This window comes from Liolophura sinensis, chromosome 8 (assembly GCF_032854445.1).
Source record: "Liolophura sinensis isolate JHLJ2023 chromosome 8, CUHK_Ljap_v2, whole genome shotgun sequence".
Classification (NCBI taxonomy): Eukaryota; Metazoa; Mollusca; class Polyplacophora; order Chitonida; family Chitonidae; genus Liolophura; species Liolophura sinensis.
In genome coordinates, this window is record NC_088302.1 from 36,633,575 (window position 1) to 36,656,865 (window position 23,291).

At 37.8% G+C, this 23,291-nt stretch overlaps 1 protein-coding gene across 5 annotated transcripts; it reads left to right on the forward strand.

Moving 5' to 3' along the window:
- Positions 1-97: 97 nt before the first annotated feature.
- Positions 98-19,530, forward strand: LOC135472710 (protein SDA1 homolog). 5 transcript variants are annotated; one of them, XM_064752345.1, is made up of 20 exons: positions 98-232; positions 1,559-1,663; positions 1,959-2,057; positions 2,546-2,728; positions 3,297-3,362; positions 4,241-4,333; positions 5,152-5,223; positions 6,018-6,119; positions 6,393-6,462; positions 7,313-7,416; positions 7,928-7,985; positions 8,482-8,540; positions 9,450-9,526; positions 10,943-11,040; positions 12,495-12,571; positions 12,924-13,050; positions 13,879-13,988; positions 14,514-14,698; positions 17,913-18,000; positions 19,327-19,530. In XM_064752345.1, the coding sequence occupies exons 1-20, from the start codon at positions 143-145 to the stop codon at positions 19,528-19,530; spliced, it is 2,067 nt and encodes a 688-aa protein (XP_064608415.1). In that variant the 5' UTR covers positions 98-142. The 5 variants fall into 5 exon arrangements, with proteins under 5 accessions (XP_064608415.1, XP_064608416.1, XP_064608417.1 ...); XM_064752346.1 differs by having other exon boundaries at positions 17,916-18,000; XM_064752347.1 differs by having other exon boundaries at positions 13,897-13,988.
- Positions 19,531-23,291: the final 3,761 nt, after the last annotated feature.

Consider the following 23,291-nt stretch of genomic DNA (forward strand, 5'->3'; position numbering starts at 1 on the left):
CCAGGTCAAGTGTGAAGAAAAATCAGCTTCAAAAGAAACTAGGTCAACGTAGTGTCAATTGGAATATTTGAAGGTTCAAGCGGTTCATTAGAAAACACGTGTGGCACGATTTAGCGAAAACAGGGATTTGTCAAATTCCGAGATGGCAGACAGAAGTCGAAACAAGCTGCCAAGTAATCTTCCGCAGCTTCAGAATTTGATTAAGAGGGACCCGGACTCTTATAGGGATGAGGTACGGCAGATGTTATTGTGAAAGGCATCCAAGTTTGTCATAGTTTCCAATCGATATCCGGACCTCGAATAATGCTGGTAAAAATGTGACATATTTCAGTGAGCACAAGCACATAAAGTTGAGGAATTAGCACAGACTGGTCATGGTCATAGATGCTCTTTTCCTTCGGACGTATACTGTAGGCATTTACAGACATGTATGTCTTGTGTTAGAACTTTGTGAAATGTATACATTAGTATATATATAAATATACTAAATCGTAATTACAAAAACGTTTTCAATTTGCATAGTAGACGGCGCCAGACCTATCATTTAAATTTTTAGGGCTTGCTCAACTGTTTCGCGGTGCCATTAATTGAAGAACAAAATCTTCAGGATTTTAAACTTGAGGGTATCGTCACTTGGTAAAGTGACGTCAATTTATTCAAGAAGCAGCTTTTCACACTGAACATCTGGGAAGGAGCTCATTGACTAACACTAGGGCCAAAAAAGTCTTGACAACTGCCAGAATATTACAGTTGTTAGGCGAACAGGTGTCCAACAGGTTTCAACTGTGGTCCTACCTGTCATCTTACGTGCAGACACATATATTCAACTTGGTAACGGCACATGGCACAGAAGTCCTCGATATACGTATATATCATTTGTACACCTGCATTTCACATGTGCGTGCAATGGATATCAGCCATTATACAAGCCACCATACATACAGATGTAAATAAATATTGAGGTTTTTGTGCTTTGTTCTGCCATGAATTATAAGGAAGCTATTCTGATGCCATTGCCTCTGCTTTAGTTGGAAAAATTGCGTCAAATTTCTAGTTGAAAGTAAAAAGAAAATAAGATACAGCATAGTAGGAATTCCTTCTCCGGAGAGTGCAAACAGTTACAATTATCCAGAAAAATCTCCACTGACAAGCAGATGTTTTGCATCTCTAATGACAGGTTTAGAAATTGGACGATTTTTTGTCGATAACCATGATGAGAGACCTAGCTGTTTCGAATCACAGCCTTATTTGTTTGGCTTACTTCAAACATGACTGCCATTGTGAAAGTGAAAATAAATATTCTTGTGTATTATGTAAAATATTCTTGTGTATTAGGTAAAACATCCCCCCCCCCCCCACCTAACAAAATGATAAATTAACCGCAACAATTTGCATTTGTCAGAAACTCAAGTGTAGTGCTTAAGGCAAAATCGGCTGTTGAAATTCAGAATTTTAAGGAGCCTTGGCTTATCAAAGTTTGAAATATGTCTGTGCCCTATATATGAAACACAGAGAAATGTCAAAATAAAAAGCAAATATTCAATGATTTTTTTCGCAGTTCCTTCAGCAGTTGAGACACTTTCAATCAAACCTTGAAGTTTTCCAGCTGAAACCATCTAAGTATGTGAAGACACTGGATGAACTGGTCATCTTTCTGGCTCAGGTAAGCAAATGTAGTTGTGACATCACATATACATGTTATAAACATGAAGTCTATTACCTTTTATTCGCATTTTAACCTTAACTTGGAGTACCTTTTTTGTAGTATTAGATTTCTTGTAAAAAATGACAAAATGACGAAAATGAAGTCCTGCACTGAATTTGTATTGATGGTAGTTGCACAGACTTAGGTTGATTATTATTTATTTTGATTTTGTTATCTATCTGCTCATTCTAGTGTAATGCTTGAAGGATTTCACTACCAATCAAATAAATACATGAAAAATATGCTTGGGCAGGTTTCTCATTGTTACCCAGAAGAACTTGCCCAGTTTCCACAACAACTAAGAGATCTTCTGCACAAACATGCCACCATTTTGGACACAGACATGAGGATGGTGAGTATAGTACGATCAAAAGCCATGCCTAGAGCCATTCTAGTTCCGGAAAACATGGGCTCCCAAACTAATCAAACTGTGTTAGACTAATAAGTAAATTAAACATGAATATGATGGTTTACCAATAAGAAGTTTTCATACAAATTTCTTTCATTCACGGACCTAAAGGCTCCCTGAAGCATCATTTTGAGTTGGACTTTATAAAATTTCGCAAAGAATGGTCACCCTGTCGTCTCAGAATTTTGTGGTGGGAACCTTCAGTTTTTTTCTAGATATGGCTCTGACTATACTATAGCAGAATTGACAAAATACATCAAACATAAATACTTGGAATACATTACAGACAGCAGTAAATCAAATGAGAAAATAAACCAGCTTCCAAGTTTCTACATCTGGTGCGACCTTGCCAAAATGTTTTCTTTGTTTTTTTTTTCCTCTCTAATGTTTTATCCAATATGTGTTTGCTGTCATTAGTTCATGTGTTGTAGACTTTCTGCCGTGGCCTGATATTGTTGAGAAACAAAGGCTTGATTGCAGCCACTACAGTCCTTGAGCTTTTCTTTGGCCTGTTTCGCTGCCAAGACAAACTTCTGAGGAAGACACTGTACAGCTACATTGTCAACGACATCAAAAATGTGAATGCCAAACACAAAAATGCCAAGCTTAACACAGTAAGTGTAGATCAGTTAATACATATAGTCACACTCATGATGCTGTGTTTGGATTAAGATTAATCCGTACAAACTGAAATGTAGCAGATCAGATACTCTGATTGATTTCTTTAGGTGACATAATGTCACTTAAAATACATGGTTAATGGTGGCATTTTTCTTTGTGTGAATAAACATACCCTAATTTTTCAACTACTTCTACAAGCAATATTTTGAAACAAACTGAGGGAACTTTGAGGTGTAGAGAAATAATGTGCACGGTTTTATGACGCTTGCATCTTTCACGACACTAGCAAAGCATTTTTTAGCATAATACACATGTATTCATAATAATTGTATGCATAATTTCCAGTGAAAAGTGCTTCGGAGGTCAAAAACATTGAAGATTTACTGTAAAGTTTTCAAAGAACTGGAAACATTTCACTCATTTTGTGCACCTTGAGCAGTAAAATATTGCAGAGAATAATATCAGGCGGAAAGTTACAACGAGATGTTTGTGGTTGTTGATGGCTTTTGATCAGTGTAAGTACAATGTTACAAAGAGTTGTCTTTTTGTTATTTCTTTCAGGCGTTACAGAATTTCATGTACACAATGCTCAGAGACAACAATGCTGTGGCTGCGAAAATGTCATTGGTAAAAACAGTCAATGCTTTTATACTCGTGTTTCTTATTTTACTTTCCGTAGGAACTTTGCACAATGTGTGCCTCTAAGATCTTTTGTCATTTGCCATTTAAAAGAACTCATAAATGTCAGTATGTATATCATGGTGTAAAGTGCTATTGGCAAAAATCACAGATCACAGCACTTTGTACCAAGTGTGTCCACTGTTGGCCTCACAAAGAGCAAGAACTGTGATTACCAAGCACTCTGTTTTCACTCTGCAATAGCTCCTGATTATTGCCCTAAAATGTGAAAATCTGGTGGAAATTGAAACCATAATTGATAATGCATAAATACTTACCCTGATTGTTGAGTTAACATGTTATTTAATACCGAGAGAAAACAATATAAAATGGCCTGGTGAGTGTATATTTTTGTTGAGTATAAATGATGAAGTCCAGCGATTTAGAGCTACAGGCCTCATCTGTTAAATCTATGGCTTGCCACCATATATTCTCTTATAAACCTGGTACATGTATCAGATTAAAACTCAACATGTATTTTTTTTTGTTTTCTACTCCTATTACAAATTGTTTCGTTGTACATCAACTTCAGATTGAAATAAAAGACTTATTATTAATTATACATTAGTTGTGTTAAATAAGACAAAACTGTAGTCATTTACATGTAGATATCTTTGGCACTATGTAAGGTACGACTTGCAATTGTAGTAAGTAAAGTCTTCTATTTTCACAAATTGCCAACTGTACGTGTATATCTTGAGTTTTCTCTCTAGCCCATCAGTGACTTCTGTTGGATATTCTCTAGCCACGAGCACTCGTAGTAGTTCGACCTCAGTGGTTTGTCATGTACCTCCGAAAGGAAAGTGCTTTCTATTCCCATGTTTCAGGACGTCATGGTGGAATTGTACCGCAGGAATGTGTGGAATGACAGCAAAACTGTGAATGTCATCACTACAGCTTGCTTCTCCAAAATAACCAAGGTGACTGATCCAGTTAATATATAGATGTACAGAACTTTGATTGTTGTCCAAATTTGTTGTCTTTTAAGTACTAGCGTACCTGGGTAATAATTGTGGAACACTTAAATAATGTGGCTGGTCATCATGTTCACAGAATGCCCTTCATCTTCAGGTGGTGAATTCTAGGTCAGTGGTAATGGAATGGTTGTAGCCGGCAAAAGGTGTGCTACAAGTGAGCTAGTGAATGTATGCCATGGGCCATGCCGGTTAAAACCTTTAGCCTGGTTGATGCTGAATGTTTTGACATAAAAATTAATTACTGTTTCTTCATAATATTCAGTGATAACATTCGCTACAGGACTGAAAGGGCACTGGCTTACTCTAGGCAGTGCCGTTCCTCCACGTGTAAATCTGACCCCTGTCTTAAAAATTCATTAATAAATCAATAATTATTGTTAATAAAGAAATACATGCACAAGACAGTGCTCACATCAAATTGATCATATTTGGCTCTCATGAAATGCAACAACCTATCGTGACAGCCAGTTGTTCCTTGCAAATACATAATGTTTTTTTATCTGTGCTTTCTGAGCATTATACTGAAAGTTTATATAGAATGCGTAGATCAAGTAGTTAATTATTTTAAAGTGCATGTATATGTCCATTTGTATGCATTGAAATTAGAAATATGGTATTAAACATCAATCGAATAATTCAAACTACTTTTCATGACTTCCAAATCCTTAACGAAGCTGCACAAGTATTTTAATGTAACATCTATTATGTAGATTTTTGGTTTTGCCAGTATTATGTAAACTGTGACTTGTCTCTAATTTCAGATTCTTGTAGCAGCTCTGAAGTTTTTCCTTGGCTCAGACGAAATGGACCCTGAGAGTGACAGTGAGTCAGAGGTATGAGTGTAACCATGCTAACAGGAGAGTTGTAACATGTTTGAGTGTAGCTCCTAGTTTCAGTCATTTCCAAACCTGACTGTCTTGTCCATGCTATATTCCTGAGTGCAGTGTAAAGCAAAATCCAAGTTTATAATAAAAAAAATATGTATACATGTATACATACATGTGTCTTGGCTTAAAAAAATATGCACAAAAACCTACATGTATGATACATGTTTAATTATATATATTAATGTGTTTTATTGGATCATGAACCCCAGGCGATGTGTAATCTGTGTATTACAGGGATCTCTGATTGTTAACTGTGAGATGATTAGAGCCCACCTCACTTGAATATAACTCAACCTTTTGAAAAGCTTCTGATCTTTTCTTTCTTAACCTATTTTTATAAAATTGTATTGTGTTATAGTTATATTAGATACTGGAATTGATTTTGTTAACTCTGAGCTATAGGATTGTAATAATTAATTTCAGCTTACATACTTGTATTAGTGAAACAGTTTAGATTTTACATTTACTTCAGTAGCAGCATTCTGTTGCACCCCTCCCTAGGTAAAGCATTCTTCTTGCCACAGCCAAGCAACTCCTGACCAGTAGGGTCACAGGCTCAAATCCAGCTCTCGGTGGTTTGGCCTGCAGATTCAAGTCAGGATGTTTGTCCTACATCTTGGGAAGGGCAGTGGTTTGCTGCAGACACTCCAGTGTCTCCATTCACACACCAGATTGGGGTTATTGAAAACATCTTGAAGACAGCATAATTTGATAATCATATTTAATGCTTTAATTTGCAGGGAGAGCAGAAAACAGAAAAACAGCTCTTCTTGGCCCACAGAGTTGGAAAGAAGTCAAGAAAAAGGAAGAATAAATTAAATAGAGCTCTCCAGAGTTTGAAGGTAGCTTACTCAGCATATTTTTCTTCGTTATAAGAGATACCAAATCTTATTGTTAATAGATTATTCTCTTGGAAAATGCAGCTAGGTGTACATGTATGTTGTGTGACAGATAATACACTTAATAACTTGCTTGTAGTTAACTACCAGACCCATTTGGTAAAGTTCGCTTGACAGGCAAAATATGAGAATTCAGCATTGCAAGTTGCAGAAGGATGATTAGACACATGCCTCCCTGACACATGCCTTACATAAGCACCTGACTTTTCTTTTCAGAAACACAAGAAAAAGAAGAAGCCAGTTACGTTTAATTTCTCCGCCTTACACTTGATACATGATCCACAAGGTAATTGTCAGTAGATTTAAAACAATAGAGCAGCACTAGAATCGATATATTGATTGATAAAATCCCAAATGGCAAAGTGCATGTGCCCCAATTCTTCATCATTTTCAGCTGCCTCTGGGGCTAATATTTTGAAACACTGTGAGATTTATTTTATTTTATTTCATTATTGTTTTATGCCGTACTCAAGAATGTTTCACTTATACGACGACGGCCAGCATTTGGTGGGAGGAAACCAGGCAGAGCGCAGGGAAACCCACAAACCTTCTGAAAAGCTCTGGTGTGTAGAGAAATAATTTGCACAGTTATATGAAGCTTGCATCTTGGGTGACACAAACAAATCATATTTAGCATCATTTTCATAATAATTGTATGCATAAATTCCAGAAAAAAAAGTCCTTCAGAGGTCAACAAGGTTGAAAATTTAAAGTAATGGAAATGCTGCTACATGTACAGTAACACTGTACAAATGACTTTCTATAATCTTTTGTACCAGTATTTCTCCTCCCATGAGCCTCTCATGAATGTGATCGCGATGAGATCAAGTCCAGCTCATGCTGGCTTCCTCTCTGGTTGTATGTGGGAAAGTCTTCAAGCAATCTGCAGATTGTCGTGGGTTTGACCCTGGCTCAGTCTTCTCTTCGTCCCACCATAATGCAGGCTGAGGTCATATAACATTCTTCATTAGGGCGTGAAACTGAAAGCAAATAAATAAATTAGTATGCCTTCTTTTGCACAGAGGGTTTAGGGACCCTTATCTTTTCATCTGAAACATTTATTAGCTGTAGCAAGTGCAATTATGTTTCTGTCACGAAGATGAAATGTTAACAATGTCAAATATGTTTTTATGCAGATTTTTCTGAGAAGTTGTTTCGCCAGCTAGAATCCAGCAATGAGAGGTTTGAGGTGAAGGTCATGATGATTAACCTTATTTCCAGGTTAATTGGAATTCATCAGGTAAATGACACACAGTTATGTGTTTTATCTAGAGTTTTCAGAGATGTTTTTTGCTGTGTAAAATACAGGAAGCCCACGCTGTAACTGAGGCCTGAATTTCGCACAGAATCTGGAAAAGAATTAATTAATATAAAGGGGGTTTGGCAGTTTTTATTTGTCTTTTCTCTATCAATCACCGCTTTTTTTTCACTATAATGCAAAAAAAGTGTTGATGACATCATTAACTCCCCAATATGAACATGTAAATAAGGTCCCAGTCTAAAAATTTAAAATAAAATTAATTCTATTCATGTAAGTTTTAAGAAGTAAGTGAAGGTACAGAAGGTGAATTTTATTTTATTTTACTGATTTTAAAAAAATCACTACATGTATTTCTTCAAGAAGAAGGTATATCAACATTGTCTTCCCTGAATTTTTTTTTTTTTTGGAAATGGCATGAATTTAAATAATGGCATTATAACACTTGTTTTAAGATGTAAACAGATGATTTGTATGTTTTTCTTATTCGCAGTTGTTCCTGTTGAATTTCTACCCTTTCCTGCAAAGATTCTTACAGCCACATCAAAGAGGTAATTGCTGAATATTCACAGTAAAATATTCATGAAGTTTAAGTGTACCATCTTACAGATTGTCATGTAGCTTGACACTACTTGTTTTCCCTTAGAAAATGTTAATGAAAGATTCCAGGCCGAAAAGTTTTTAAAATGTCTTGTTTCTTATGGTTTGGTTTTAGATGTAATTCTCACTTAAGAAACCATACTGTTTACTGGCTCTGACATGTTTTCACCAAAGTATAGCTGTAATATTGCTGATGTGGCATGAAGAGATAATTAGCAAATCATTGATTTATTCTTTGATTGCCATCCTGGCTTCATGTCTACTGGTAATTGGGGAGGCCTGTCAGCAACCAGTGGAACTTATAGGAATTTCCTCAGACTTTGCCCGGTTTCCTCCCAACATGATGTTGGCCATAAATAAGTGAAATAATCTCGTGGAAATCATAAAACACGTATGAAGTAAATTAAACTGAAAGTTACAAAACTTATTCATTTTTTCCCCTCCCAGATGTGACCAGGTTGTTGTTGTACACTGCCCAGGCCAGTCATGAGTTGGTGCCACCAGAGGTATCTTCTGTCACATTATTTTAGATCATCATATCCACATTCTATAGCAGACCTATTATTCCAGTACTTATTATGCTCTTGTGTGAACCAAGTGGGTATAAACCCATGATTTTCTGTAGTCAACCTGTTTTTCACAAATGAGTTGCCGTCTACATGGAGCAAGTTTTTAGAAAAGTTGTCAAGAATTTCTTTAAAATTCCTCCACTATTATCAGTCAAATACAGTTTTTGTGTGTATGTAAAGCTATTTAATGCAACCAAAAGTATGATAACTGAAATAAAATTTTGTCCACCTCTTTCAAGTTCCTCATTTTACCTGCTTGTAAGAGTTTTGATGATCTTGGAATGTTTTGAGACTTGTTTGAATGGTAGGATGGCATCCTACTCCATAAATGTAAGTTTCTGTACCAAAAGTAATATTTTATGACATTTATATGCCTCTTGGATAGCATTTGAATTCTTATATCATTTACCATATTCAGTGTACATGCATATTCTCTTTCCTTTATTCTCAAGTCCTGTTATTTTATGAATATTTTCATAAGTGGTGCATTTCACCTGAAGTTTAGTTTTTTAAAACTCACAAAAATGCGTTTAAATTATACATTTGATGATGACACTTAAGCTTTTCGTATGGAAAATTAATTAAGCTTCACAAAAAACTCTTTAAGTGTTCCTGTAAGGTGGATGAATCAATCAGAATCAAGGAAAATGTCAAGTTAGAAAAGATAAACTTTCGGTAAAATACAGTATATCACTGTTCCACCCTGCTACCCTCTTATTATGGGCAATCACCAATTCTGTTTTTCATTTAGCTTCAGATAACACGTACTTAAGGTAATGACAGTCTTGAATGAAAAAAAGTAGCCTTTGACATTGCTCAAATAAATTGTCATGTCTGTCCTTTCAGATAATAGAATCTGTATTGATGACCATAGCGAATAACTTCATTACTGAAAGAAATTCTGGGGAAGTCATGGCAGTAGGGTAAGTTGGCATTTTGATGTTTGACCAGTGGCCTCTTCAGGGTCAGTTTTGACATTTCTGCACTTCATGTTGATTTAAAACACAGCCATTCCACGCAAAAGATATGTTGCCTGTCATTAATCACAAATTTAATATAATAATTTTTAATAATGATTTGAAGATTGTAATTTTTGTCACAGTATTGTACATGAAAGGGACAAATGCATGTAGTTAACATGCATGTCTCTCAGTCATTAGCACGTGTACTCTTCTTGCTACTATTGCTGCTTGTATTTTGTTAAATTTAGCTTGAACGCTGTTCGTGAGATCTGTGTGCGCTGCCCTCTCTCTCCAAGCATTCTGTTATTATACATTGCTTCGTGTGTTCTATTAAGTTAAGTTTGAAAGCTCTTCAAGAGATCTGTGCCTGCTACTCTCTCTTGTTTTCTGTTGGCTTCAGCTTGAATGCTGTTCACGAGATCTATGTTCACTACTGTCTCCCCAGCATTTTCTTATTGTGCTTTGCGATTTGTTTTGTTAACTTCAGTTTGAATGCTGTTCATGAGATTTGTGCCCGTTGCTTTCTATCCAGCATTTACTTATTGTACAGTGCTACATGTGTTTTACTGTCTCCACCTTGAACGCTGTTTGTGAGATCTGTGCCCACTACTCTCGCTCCAGCATTCTCTTATTGTACATTGCTACTTGTGTTTTACTGTCTCCAACTTGAACGCTGTTCGTGAGATCTGTGCCCACTACTCTTGCTCCAGCATTATCTTATTGTACATAGCTACATGTGTTTTACTATCTTCAGCTTGAACGCTGTTCGTGAGATCTGTGCCCACTACTCTCGCTCTAGCATTCTCTTATTGTACATTGCTACATGTGTTTTACTATTCCCAGCTTGAACACTGTTCATGAGATCTGTGCCCACTTCTCTCCCTCCAGCATTCTCTTATTGTACATTGCTACTTGTGTTTTACTATCTCCAGCTTGAATGCTTTTCATGAGACCTGTGCCCATTACTCTCACTCCAGCATTCTCTTATTGTACATTGCTACATGTGTTGTACTATTTCCAGCTTGAATGCTTTTCATGAGACCTGTGCCCATTACTCTCACTCCAGCATTCTCTTATTGTACATTGCTACTTGTGTTTTACTGTCTCCAGCTTGAATGCTTTTCATGAGACCTGTGCGCATTACTCTCACTCCAGCATTCTCTTATTGTACATTGCTACATGTGTTTTACTATTTCCAGCTTGAACACTGTTCGTGAGATCTGTGCACGCTGCCCTCTCTCCAGCATTCTCTTATTGTACATTGCTACATGTGTTTTACTATCTCCAGCTTGAATGCTTTTCATGAGACCTGTGCCCATTACTCTCACTCCAGCATTCTCTTATTATAGATTGCTACTTGTGTTTTACTATCTCCAGCTTGAACGCTGTTCGTGAGATCTGTGCACGCTGCCCTCTCTCCATGACAGAAGATCTGCTGAGAGACTTGGCTCAGTACAAATCACACAAAGACAAAGGTAATGTAATTCTTTTAATAGTTTGTTTCACTATATGATTCACCTAAAAAGTGGTATAATGTAACTTTTAATATTGTACTTCGCTGTATGATTCACCTATTCAATGGTATAATGTAACTTTTTTAATAGTGTATTTCACAATATGACTCGCCTATACAGTGGTATAATGTAACTCTTTTAATAGTGTATTTCACAATGACTCACCTATACAATGGTATAATGTAACTTTTTTAATAGTGTATTTCACAATATGACTCACCTGTACAATGGTATAATGTAACTTTTAATAGTGTATTTCACAATATGACTCACCTATACAATGGTATAATGTAACTTTTAATAGTGTATTTCACAACATGATTCACTTATACCATGGTATAATGTAACTTTTTTAATAGTGTATTTCACAATATGACTCGCCTATGCAGTGGTATAATGTAACTTTTAATATTGTACTTCGCTGTATGATTCACCTATACAATGGTATAATGTAACTTTTTTAATAGTGTATTTCACAATATGACTCACTTAATACAGTGGTATAATTTAACTCTTTTAATAGTGTATTTCACAATGACTCACCTATACAATGGTATAATGTAACTTTTTTAATAATGTATTTCACAATATGACTCGCCTATACAATGGTATAATGTAACTCTTTAACAGACTAAGTGCATTTAGCTGTATGATTCACATAAACAAAGGTAATATTACATTTATAATAGTGTACCTAGTTTATGGTTCAAATCTACATGAGTTCTTGTCAAACTGAGCATGAAGTGCTGGGCTGCAATGTGTTTTGACCACAAACTGTTGCTGTATGGTTCATAGTTGGACAGACTTTTATTTATAAAGGGGACACAGAATCAACACTGATACCCTGAGAGTGGAGATAAGATAACCTGTGTTAAGCAGCAAACGTTTTTTCACATTTGCGTGCTCAACAATGTACAATGTCCGTATGTGGAATTTAGTTTAGCCCATCTCAGATAGCAGCCAAGGTCAGTCATGAACATGTTTTTGAAATTTTGAACATTTTGGAGAGAGTCTTGAAAGTGTCATGATTTTTCAGCATGTATAGCTGTTTACCGGCCCCGATAGCACAGTTGGTAGAGCATCCGCTTCGGGAACAGTAGATCCAGGCTCAATCCTGGGTCAATTCACACCTAAGACCTTAAAAGAGGAAGGCCTCACTTGGCGTTCAGCATAAAGGGGATAGTGCACCGACTGGTTGACCCGTATCAGTATAATGGCTTGTGCAGGGCATCTTTCTTGCCTTCGATAAGGCATCTCAATGAAGTAGCACTAGATAAAAGAGCACCCTGCAACAGGGACGCACATTACATGCAATCTAAGGATTCCTTCGTTGTCGTATGACTGAAAAATTGTTAAGTACGATGTTAAACCCCAAACACTCACTCACTGGATGATATATGTGATATTTTTTTCAGCTGTCATGATGGCAGCACGGGCTTTGATCCATTTGTACAGAACAGCAAACTCTAGCCTGCTTCACAAGAGAGACAGGGTATGTCAGCTCTAATCTATAATCTCTAAACTTGTCGCTTAAGCTTGAGTCAGAGGTATGACAGTTGTGTTGTAAAAATTGCTGAAGACTACCTCCATTGCGACAAACAGTTCTATAGCTTTGTCAGTCAGTTATCAGGTCAGTCGGTCCATCAAATTTTTAATATCCTATCTTTTAACTAATTGTAAGATGACATTCATTTTTATATATATATTATTTTTATGTTTTTATGTAGCAGTTGTGGCAAATTTGCTCTTGTTCCATGTAAATTTACATATTTTGACTTTGTGGAAACCATAATATAACATGAAATTCTGGTATTTGTTAATGTTCTTTTTTTTTTTTTTTGCAGGGTAAACCCACAGAGGCCATGGCTGAGAACGAAGCCCTGGGGTACGGGGCTGTTGGAGCTAAGGACTACCTGCCTGGGGCAGATACCTTACCTGAGGAGGCACCCACACAGGAACACCTGGACAATGGTGAGACTGCCTGCGAGTGAATCCACAGGGGGCCATATACTGTTCAGCCATGTTCAAATTCAACTGTCCTAAATCCTCAGCAAATTCGACCACAGACACACTACATATTCAAACATATTAGAGAAATGTTATCTGTCCGGGACATACCTTAAAAGACCTAAAAATTTTGCACACAAAGAGTCATTTTTAGAGACAAAGCACTGTTATAAAATATTAGTTTTGGTGCTGAACCTTACCATTTTCCAGTAGAATATCATCCCATTGACTGACAGACCAACAGACAGACAGAGTGACTTATAGAGCTCATTTTTACAGCTAAAAATACAAGAACACTGATCGGGATTTTTTACATGTATTTCCCCAAACGCACAGAGAAAATCAGCTAGATTCTGTCAACTAAAAATATGATACATTTACACACATTTAGGGTATTACTTCATCATTTCCATGAAGTTTATATGTGCCCCTGTATGGGCAATACATTTTAAACTTCAGCATCGATGGGTTATGTTTTCAAACTGCATCGAATGTTACACTTAGCTGGTTGAATTTGTTGAGGAATTAGGGTAATCAAACGAAAATAGAAAATGCACTATTTCATGTAATTGTGCTAATTATGCTAATTCGTCTTGAGGTATGTTGGCAAGGACTTGAGTTTCCTTCACTCATACATCAGATTGGACTTGCGGATGTTAGTGAGTTTCCTCTTAGCTCAGCCCAGTTTCCTCACACCATAATTCTGACTGTCATGTAATAAGTGAAATATTCTTGAATATGATTCTTGAATATGTTACATAAATTAGAGCACATATGCGAATAATGAAGTAGATGTTATTTTTGCCCCAGCAGATGGCTGGGAGTCCTGTAGTGAAGATGAGGATGACAGTGATGGGGAGTGGATAGATGTACCTCACTCATCAGATGAGGATGAGGCACAGGTGAGGAGATCTTCTGGATCCTGAATAGCTGAGGATATTGAGGAACATTTTTAAAGCAGGATCATTTTGAAGGACTACCAATAATACAAAATGCATTTTGCATTAATGTTCAGACATCAACAGTGATTTTGCAATGATTCTCAAACTAGATGCCATCTCTCTCACTGTTCGTGACACTTTAGAGACAGTAAACCGTTTAATACACTGGTGTAGCAATCTACGATCATTGAAGATCACTTATCTTCCGCCAGTATGTTAGGCAGACAATCTGTTTGTGGCGTGTTGGAAAGTAGATGAATAACACGCCAGAGGTCAGCCCATGAACTCAACCATTGTATAAGTGGAAAATTATTGAGCATGTCACTAAATTATTATCAAATAAACATAAAACTGACCATAACCGTATAGGAGAACAATGCTTGAATATTAAACAAAACATTCTTGAGTATTAAGCAACAATCACATGAATAAATAAAACAATAAATCTGCATGAAATCTGACATTGGCATTTGCATGTGACCCCAGGCTGCAGAGGAGGAAAAGTTAGACCCTGAGGAGAGGAGAAAGCGCGCTCAGGAGATCAGCGCTGGCAGAATCCTCACCCAGGAGGAGTTCAAACAAATCACTTTGAAACAGGCCCTCAAAGACGTGGAACCAGGAGCCAAAGGCAAAAAGCGCAAACACATTGAAATCAGTGATGGACCTGAAAGGTAAATTTGTTAGACATTTGTTAATTTGTTAGATTGCTCCATTATCCCCTCTTCTGCAGTAGAACATTGTATGTAAATAATTCTTCTAATTTTTAGGACAGATGTTAGTAGTGCTGAAAGCAAACAATTACATTTCTTTTCTGCTTTTGGGGGGAAAATTAAACATATAAATATGTATGGATTAACCATGTTATTAAAAAAGAAAAACTAAATACTCCCTTAACAATGTGTATATTGGTCACAAAGAGCAGATCAGGTGTCCCAAAATTAGAAGAATTGGGATATATGAAATTTAGCAGAGTGTCAAATGGTATCCAAATACAGCTGATAGCATGCACGTGACTTCTCCTAGTCTACACCCAGCTGTCCTAAATATACATGTATATGGGAGATACAGCTGATGGTATGCACATGACTTCTCCTAGTCTACACCCAGCTGTCCTAAATATACATATATATGGGAGATACAGCTGATGGCATGCACGTGACTTCTCCTATTCTACACCCAGCTGTCCTAAATATACATATATATGGGAGATACAGCTGATGGCATGCACATGACTTCTCCTAGTCTACACCCAGCTGTCCTAAATATACATGTATATGGGAGATACAGCTGATGGTATACACATGACTTCTCCTAGTCTACACCCAGCTGTCCTAAATATACATGTATATGGGAGATACAGCTGATGGCATACACATGGCTTCTCCTATTCTACACCCAGCTGTCCTAAATATACATATATATGGGAGATACAGCTGATGGCATGCACATGACTTCTCCTAGTCTACACCCAGCTGTCGTAAATATACATATATATGGGAGATACAGCTGATGGCATGCACGTGACTTCTCCTAGTCTACACCCAGCTGTCCTAAATATACATGTATATGGGAGATACAGCTGATGGCATGCACATGACTTCTCCTAGTCTACACCCAGCTGTCCTAAATATACATATATATGGGAGATACAGCTGATGGCATGCACATGACTTCTCCTAGTCTACACCCAGCTGTCCTAAATATACATATATATGGGAGATATAGCTGATGGCATGCACATGACTTCTCCTAGTCTACACCCAGCTGTCCTAAATATAAATATATATGGGAGATGATGGCATACACATGGCTTCTCCTATTCTACACCCAGCTGTCCTAAATATACATGTATATGGGAGATACAGCTGATGGCATGCACATGACTTCTCCTAGTCTACACCCAGCTGTCCTAAATATACATATATATGGGAGATACAGCTGATGGCATACACATGGCTTCTCCTATTCTACACCCAGCTGTCCTAAATACACATGTGTATGGGAGATACAGCTGATGGCATGCACATGGCTTCTCCTATTCTATACTCAACTGTCCTAAATATGCATATATATGGGAGATACATCTGATGGCATGCACATGACTTCTCCTAGTCTACACCCAGTTGTCCTAAATATACATATATATGGGAGATACAGCTGATGCCATGCACATGGCTTCTCCTATTCTACACTCAACTGTCCTAAATATACATATATATGGGAGATACAGCTGATGGCATGCACATGACTTCTCCTATTCTACACCCAGCTGTCCTAAATATACATATGGGAGATACAGCTGATGGCATGCACATGGCTTCTCCTATTCTACACTCAGCTCTCCTAAATATACATGTATATGGGAGATACAGCTGATCGCATGCACATGGCTTCTCCTATTCTACACTCAGCTATCCTAAATATACATATATATGGGAGATATAGCTGATGGCATGCACATGACTTCTCCTAGTCTACACCCAGCTGTCCTAAATATACATATATATGGGAGATACAGCTGATGGCATACACATGGCTTCTCCTATTCTACACCCAGCTATCCTAAATATACATGTATATGGGAGATACAGCTGATGGCATGCACATGACTTCTCCTATTCTACACCCAGCTGTCCTAAATATACATGTATATGGGAGATACAGCTGATGGCATGCACATGACTTCTCCTATTCTACACCCAGCTGTCCTAAATATACATATATATGGGAGATACAGCTGATGGCATGCACATGACTTCTCCAAGTCTACACCCAGCTATCCTAAATATACATGTATATGGGAGATACAGCTGATGGCATACACATGGCTTCTCCTATTCTACACCCAGCTGTCCTAAATATACATGTATATGGGAGATACAGCTTGATGGCATACACATGGCTTCTCCTAGTCTACACCCAGTTGTCCTAAATATACATATATATGGGAGATACAGCTGATGGCATGCACATGACTTCTCCTAGTCTACACCCAGCTGTCCTAAATATACATGTATATGGGAGATACAGCTGATGGCATGCACATGACTTCTCCTAGTCTACACCCAGCTATCCTAAAATATACATGTATATGGGAGATACAGCTGATGGCATACACATGGCTTCTCCTATTCTACACCCAGCTGTCCTAAATATACATGTATATGGGAGATACAGCTGATGGCATGCACATGACTTCTCCTAGTCTACACCCAGCTGTCCTAAATATACATGTATATGGGAGATACAGCTGATGGCATACACATGGCTTCTCCTATTCTACACCCAGCTATCCTAAATATACATGTATATGGGAGATACAGCTGATCGCATACACATGGCTTCTCCTAGTCTACACCCAGCTGTCCTAAATATACATGTATATGGGAGAAACAGCTGATGGCATACACATGGCTTCTTCTAGTCCTACACCCAGTTGTCCTAAAATATACATATATATGGGAGATACAGCTGATGGCATGCACATGACTTCTCCTAGTCTACACCCAGCTGTCCTAAATATACATGTATATGGGAGATACAGCTGATGGCATACAGCTGATGGCATGCACATGACTTCTCCTAGTCTACACCCAGCTGTCCTAAATATACATGTATATGGGAGATACAGCTGATGGCATACACATGGCTTCTCCTATTCTACACCCCAGCTGTCCTAAATATACATGTATATGGGAGATACAGCTGATGGCATGCACATGACTTCTCCTATTCTACACCCCGCTGTCCTAAATATACATGTATATGTTGACAAGAAGTATTATTGGTGTAGTTGGAAACGCGATCAGTAGCATAAGTTTTGGCCAAAGCTTGATAGTGTTGGCCCTGCATTGTGATCAGGACTGTAAATTTTGTCTTTTTCAGCAGTGGTGATGTACTACGTCTGGAGGCCATAGAGAACGTGCACAAGAAGAGGCTGCATGACAAAGAGTCTCGTCTGGCTACAGTTCTGGTTAGTAATGGCCACTGTTCTTGTTAGTCTTGACCTCTGCCCTGATTATTATTGTCCTCTGTTTTGGTCAGCATTAGCCACTGTTTTGGTTAATACTGGCCACAGTTCTGATTAGTACTGGCTACAGCTTTGGTCAGTAATTGCCACTATTCTTGTTAGTCTTGACCTCTGCCCTGCTGATTATTGTCCTCTGTTTTGGTCAGCATTAGTCATTGTTTTGGTTAATACTGGCCACAGTTCTGATTAGTATTGGCCCCCAGCTCTTGTTAGTATTGACCAGCATTGTCGTTATATAATAGTGATGTTGGGTTCTGCTTAGTATTGGCCACTGTTCTGTTTAGTGTTGGCAACAAATCTGGTTAGTATTTGTCACTGTTGTCATTGGTATTGGCCACAGGTCTGCTTGGTATTGACCACTCTGCTGGTTAGTATTTGCCACTCTTCTGGTTAGTAATGGCATATTTTCTGGTTAGTGTTGGCCACTGGTTGGGTTAGTATTGGCCACTGGTACATTTAGTATTGGCCAATGTTCTGCTTAATATTGGTCAGTGATTTGGTTTAGCATTTGGCCCTGTTTGGGTTAATATTGACTTCATGTTAATCACTGTTTGCGTTAGTATTAGCTAATGTTCTAGTTAATATTGGTCAGTGTTTTGTTTAGCATTGGTCAATGTTTTGTTTAGTATTAATCAGTGTTTTGGTTAGTATTGGCCAGTAACAAGGTTAGTTTAGGGGATATAGCAACTTTCCTTGCTGTGCATCTGTGTTCAAGTTGTTAATCTTTTTGTTAGGGTCCACTTTTATTCCTATCTACTCACCCAAACATTACGTGTACAGTTATCACATACATGTAAGAGCCAACTAGGGTGAATATAGTAAATCCAGCAACTACTACATATAAATGTACTTTCATGAGAAATTTAATTAAATTTTTATTTGATTGTTATATATTAATGAAAATTATCTCAGACATCGCCAGACACAAGAGAGGGATGTTAAAAATTCTTCAGATTTGAAACAGTTGCCTATTAATTGCCTTCATAAGCAGGCCATCTCCGTCCTGTTCAGTGTCTTTTGCAATACTAGTCTATTTCGGCAGTCCAGTATCTCACCATAAAACAGAGTGTATTATAGGTGTTTGTATGACAGTGTGCAGATGGCATCTTTACCATTTTCTTTGATGGTGATATTGGAACATTTTCCCCGCATGCATTTACATTCAGTCCTTTAAATAGTCACAACGTAAAAAGCTGTCAAAACTGTGACGCTTTCCCAACTTCAGTTCCACATTTGTCTATATGTAGTGTTTCTCTGTTCTTCTTGTAGGCTGGTAGAGAGGACCGAGAAAAATTTGGAAGCCGGAAATCAAAGAAGAATCCAGAAGCCAGTAAAACCAACAAACAGAAGAAAAAAGGGAAAGCTTTCATGATGATGAAGCACAAAGTTCGGAAAAACAAAACAAAACGATCATTTAAAGACAAACAAATTGCCTTGAGAAATTCACTGTTAAAGCGACAGAAAAGAAAGTGATTCCATAATTTTGTGTGATGCTGAAATAAATAAATCTCAGCTTACATCTAAAAAATTTATCCTTTAGCCAAAGGGTCTTGTCGTGATTATATGTCCTTTGTTTGTTGCTGGAAAAGCTTGCAAGCAAGTTTACGTTCTTATAGAAGAATTTGTATATAACTGCTTTGTTATGACGAATGGTCCAATATTTCTTTTCTTTGTCTCAGATAGGAGCATTTTCCTCAGACAGGATTTCATTATGATGACATGACGACCCTTTGACCTACTTTCTCGGGTCAGACTCCTTATCTCTTATGAATACTTATGATATTGTGCAGTTTGATCAAGTAAAATTGAACGGGAGCAAGCGTTCGATCAATCTCTGTGAAAATGCATTGGTCAAGAGGTTGGAGAGTATGCAAGTGGGATAGCTAGGTGTGATCCAAGGTTAATACATGTCGGAGACATTAACATAGCCACTCTTGCCACATGGGCTTAATAGCATGAGAACAAAGTCCAAAATATTGGAAAGCGATTTTACAAAGTGATTGTCAAATCTTTGACATGCTTTGTCGAATCCGTTACTCTTTGGTCTGTCTGCATAATTTCACTGAGCATGCCTGCCGCCTTCTGCTTGACCTGGGACGTCATTTCTGAACAGTTCACAAGTAGGCGTTCGATGATCAACACCAACATACCACTAACCGCTAAATGTATGAGAGACTGAAGATTTGCTATCAGATAAAATAGTGGATAACCTGAAAACCAGAAGTTACCAACTTATATAAAAAGTGCCATTCGCTAATAATATAGACGGCGCCCTCACTCATCGCGCTTGCCAGTGGCGTGTAATACTTGGTCTTTTCTATGCTTGTATCCCTCGCACAGATCAACGTGGAGTTTGTAAGTAGATTATCACACTTCGCTAGGCCGTGTGAAGATGTATACAGGCCTATGTGACATTACTGTTACCACATATCGATACAAAACGCCGTTTTAGAGACATTACCTGAACTGATTCCGAAATCCCAGAGACATCCATCAACGGCAGTCCGGCACAGAGTACTGAGACCCCCCCCCCCCGACATATCCCCCCCCGGCATTTTCCCCGCCTGGACATTTTCCCTTCTTGAATTTTGTGAATATATAAAAATATAAATCCGACTGTTTTGACCCCCTGACAGGCTACAGAGCCGTTAAAATCTTATGAAAACAAATACATGAATTTTGTGACTGTAAAAACAATGGCTTGTTTTGACCCGCTGGTCTATTTATTACAAGACAAGACACCTCACTTAGAAGATCATATTTATTTTTCCCACTGATCATGTATAAATGTAGATATATAGGGAGGGGAAAATATCAGGGGGGGAAAATGCCGAGTTCTTGTGTACGCCGAACGTAAGAAAAGTCATTCCTAGATAACATGTCTACGTAATGACCATCCAGAATCAGTACTGCCGAAAATATTAACGTGTTTTCGACACGGGATTAAGGGCTTTTGCCTTCGTATAAGTGAAATACAAGGGGTAAAAGACCAGTGAAATAAATAAATAAATCATCAACTTTAGAATGGTATTAAATCCTGCATAGATATAAAAATTTAAGTTTAATCCTACTTCTTTCAAAGTTCAGACATTGAAGAGAAAACTTGAGTTATTTTTTATAAATGACTTGAACTGAAAATCCTAATAGTTCAGCATTTACGTGATTTTTTCTTTCCTCAGTAACTTCAACATATACAGACTCGACCTAAGCTGTTAGCTTACGGGTTACATTCTATATGTAATAACAGGGAGGTCTTAATAAGTTTTACAAAAACAAAAACTACGTGAATGAATACACGCATATAAGTGTCTGATTTGTACTAATGTAGTGGTCGCCATTCTTCATTTCCAATGTATATTAGGCCCATATGCGGTTGTTAGTTTAAAATGGGGACCTTGGACTCCCTACACATAATGCCTATGAGCCAACTGGTATGATTGACAGGAGAGCGAGAGTTAAATGTGTATGTGTAACCTGGCATTGAAACGCCTTCATTATGCTGTTACATGATCAAAATGACCCTACATCATACGTGTATATTATTTTCATTTAAATTACATAACGTGCGTGCAAGTGTCCCGTTAGAGGACAGTGCCGGTCACTTTCTTCCATTGTAACAACTAGTCCAGGCAGATATTACTTTCTTTATTCATTTTGAATGTGGTTTAAAGCCACACAGCAAGAATTTTTCGTTTATAAGATGGCGGTCAGTTTTATTACACTTAATTTTAACAGAAAATCTGTTGTCTGTGTGATGCTAGAATGTATTCTGTTGTTGTAACACAATGTTCTGTCATATTCAACATGCTATTCTGTTAGTGTAATAGAATATGTGTGTTGAATGAATAATATGTGAGCTATACTTAACAAAATAATCTGCTGTAATAGCAGAAGACATTCTAACATCATTCAGACAACAGACTTTCTGTTAAATTTAATGGACTATTTTTTGAGTTTAGTGGAGGAAAGTGTAGTGCCCGGGGTAATCCTTGACCTTTGGCAAGTTACTGACGAACTTTTCCAAGTATGTGTTTATATGAATGGCATGTTGGAGAATTAACGAACGCTAGACTGCGCAAACGGTCACCTGAGCTTCATCCATCGCTTATAGTCAGCTACGGTCCCTAAGAAGATTTGAGTCGATTTATTTGATTGGTGTTACGCCGTATTCAAGCATATTTCACTTTTGCGACGGCGGCCAGCATTATGGTGGGAGGAAACCGGGCAGAACCCGGGGAAAACCCGCGACAATCGGCAGCTTGTTGCCAGACCTTCCCACGTACGGTCGGCGAGGAAGCCAGCGTAAGCTGGACTTGAACACACAGCGGACGCATTGGTGAGAGGCTCCTGGGTCATTGCGCCATGCTGGCGTGCTAAACAGGAAGGCCACGGAGGCCCTCTGCACAAGAAAAGAATGCGGAGGAATCTACATATTAGTTCCTTGCCCAAGGAACCAAAACCTAGTTCCTCTTCCCAGGTATTGGATGGCAAGCTTCTTTAACCACTACAGACCATGACCCGCTCCCTGACAGTTATTGGAACCTGCCTATAGTTAAATCTTTACTAATGTTTATAATTCAGGCCTCGGAATTACAAAGCGATCTTATACTAAAGTCAAAATTTCAAATCACTTTAAAATTGTCATTTCTCATGTAACAAAATCAAAATATTGCTTGACAACGTAAATTTTGCGAAAGTTTATGTATGACAAATCTATCAAGTTTAATGATCTAAATTTAAACTTATGTCTAAGATCGCTTCGTGATTTCGGGGCCTCATTCAGTTGAATCTAACAACATTTAACGTCCGAGCAAAGTTTTTACTAAACCTTCAACAATCTTGGTATGTGTATACTTGAATGTCATTCAGCATACAATGGGACAAAAGACCAAGCACAGCGCGTATGGCATGCCTCTGTGTGGCCTTAAGCCTGATGTCTGGTGTAAAATACATAAGTATCTCACCCATTATTCGATTTTTGTCTAGGAGGTATACGCCTATGCGCGTTACTGAGAGAAGTTTTCTCTACCGGTCACGTTGACTGTACAAGAATCGCTGCGAATCGATCAAATGCATTGTGGCTGTTTTCAACCAGTTGATTGACAATTGTACAGGTTACCTCATGTATCAGCTGGTAAGAAAATAATGCAACACATAAACGCGGCATTCAAGAAGCATAAATTCGCAAGATTATAGTAATATATATAAAGTAATATCTGACGGAATGAAAACCC

Excerpts from the sequence above, each read along its gene's own strand:
- LOC135472710 (XM_064752345.1), top strand. The coding sequence starts at position 143 with ATGGCAGACAGAAGTCGAAACAAGCTGCCAAGTAATCTTCCGCAGCTT. Across the intron at positions 1,664-1,958 it reads TGGTCATCTTTCTGGCTCAG|GTTTCTCATTGTTACCCAGA; the intron begins GTAAGCAAATGT and ends ATGCTTGGGCAG. Across the intron at positions 4,334-5,151 it reads GCTTCTCCAAAATAACCAAG|ATTCTTGTAGCAGCTCTGAA; the intron begins GTGACTGATCCA and ends CTCTAATTTCAG.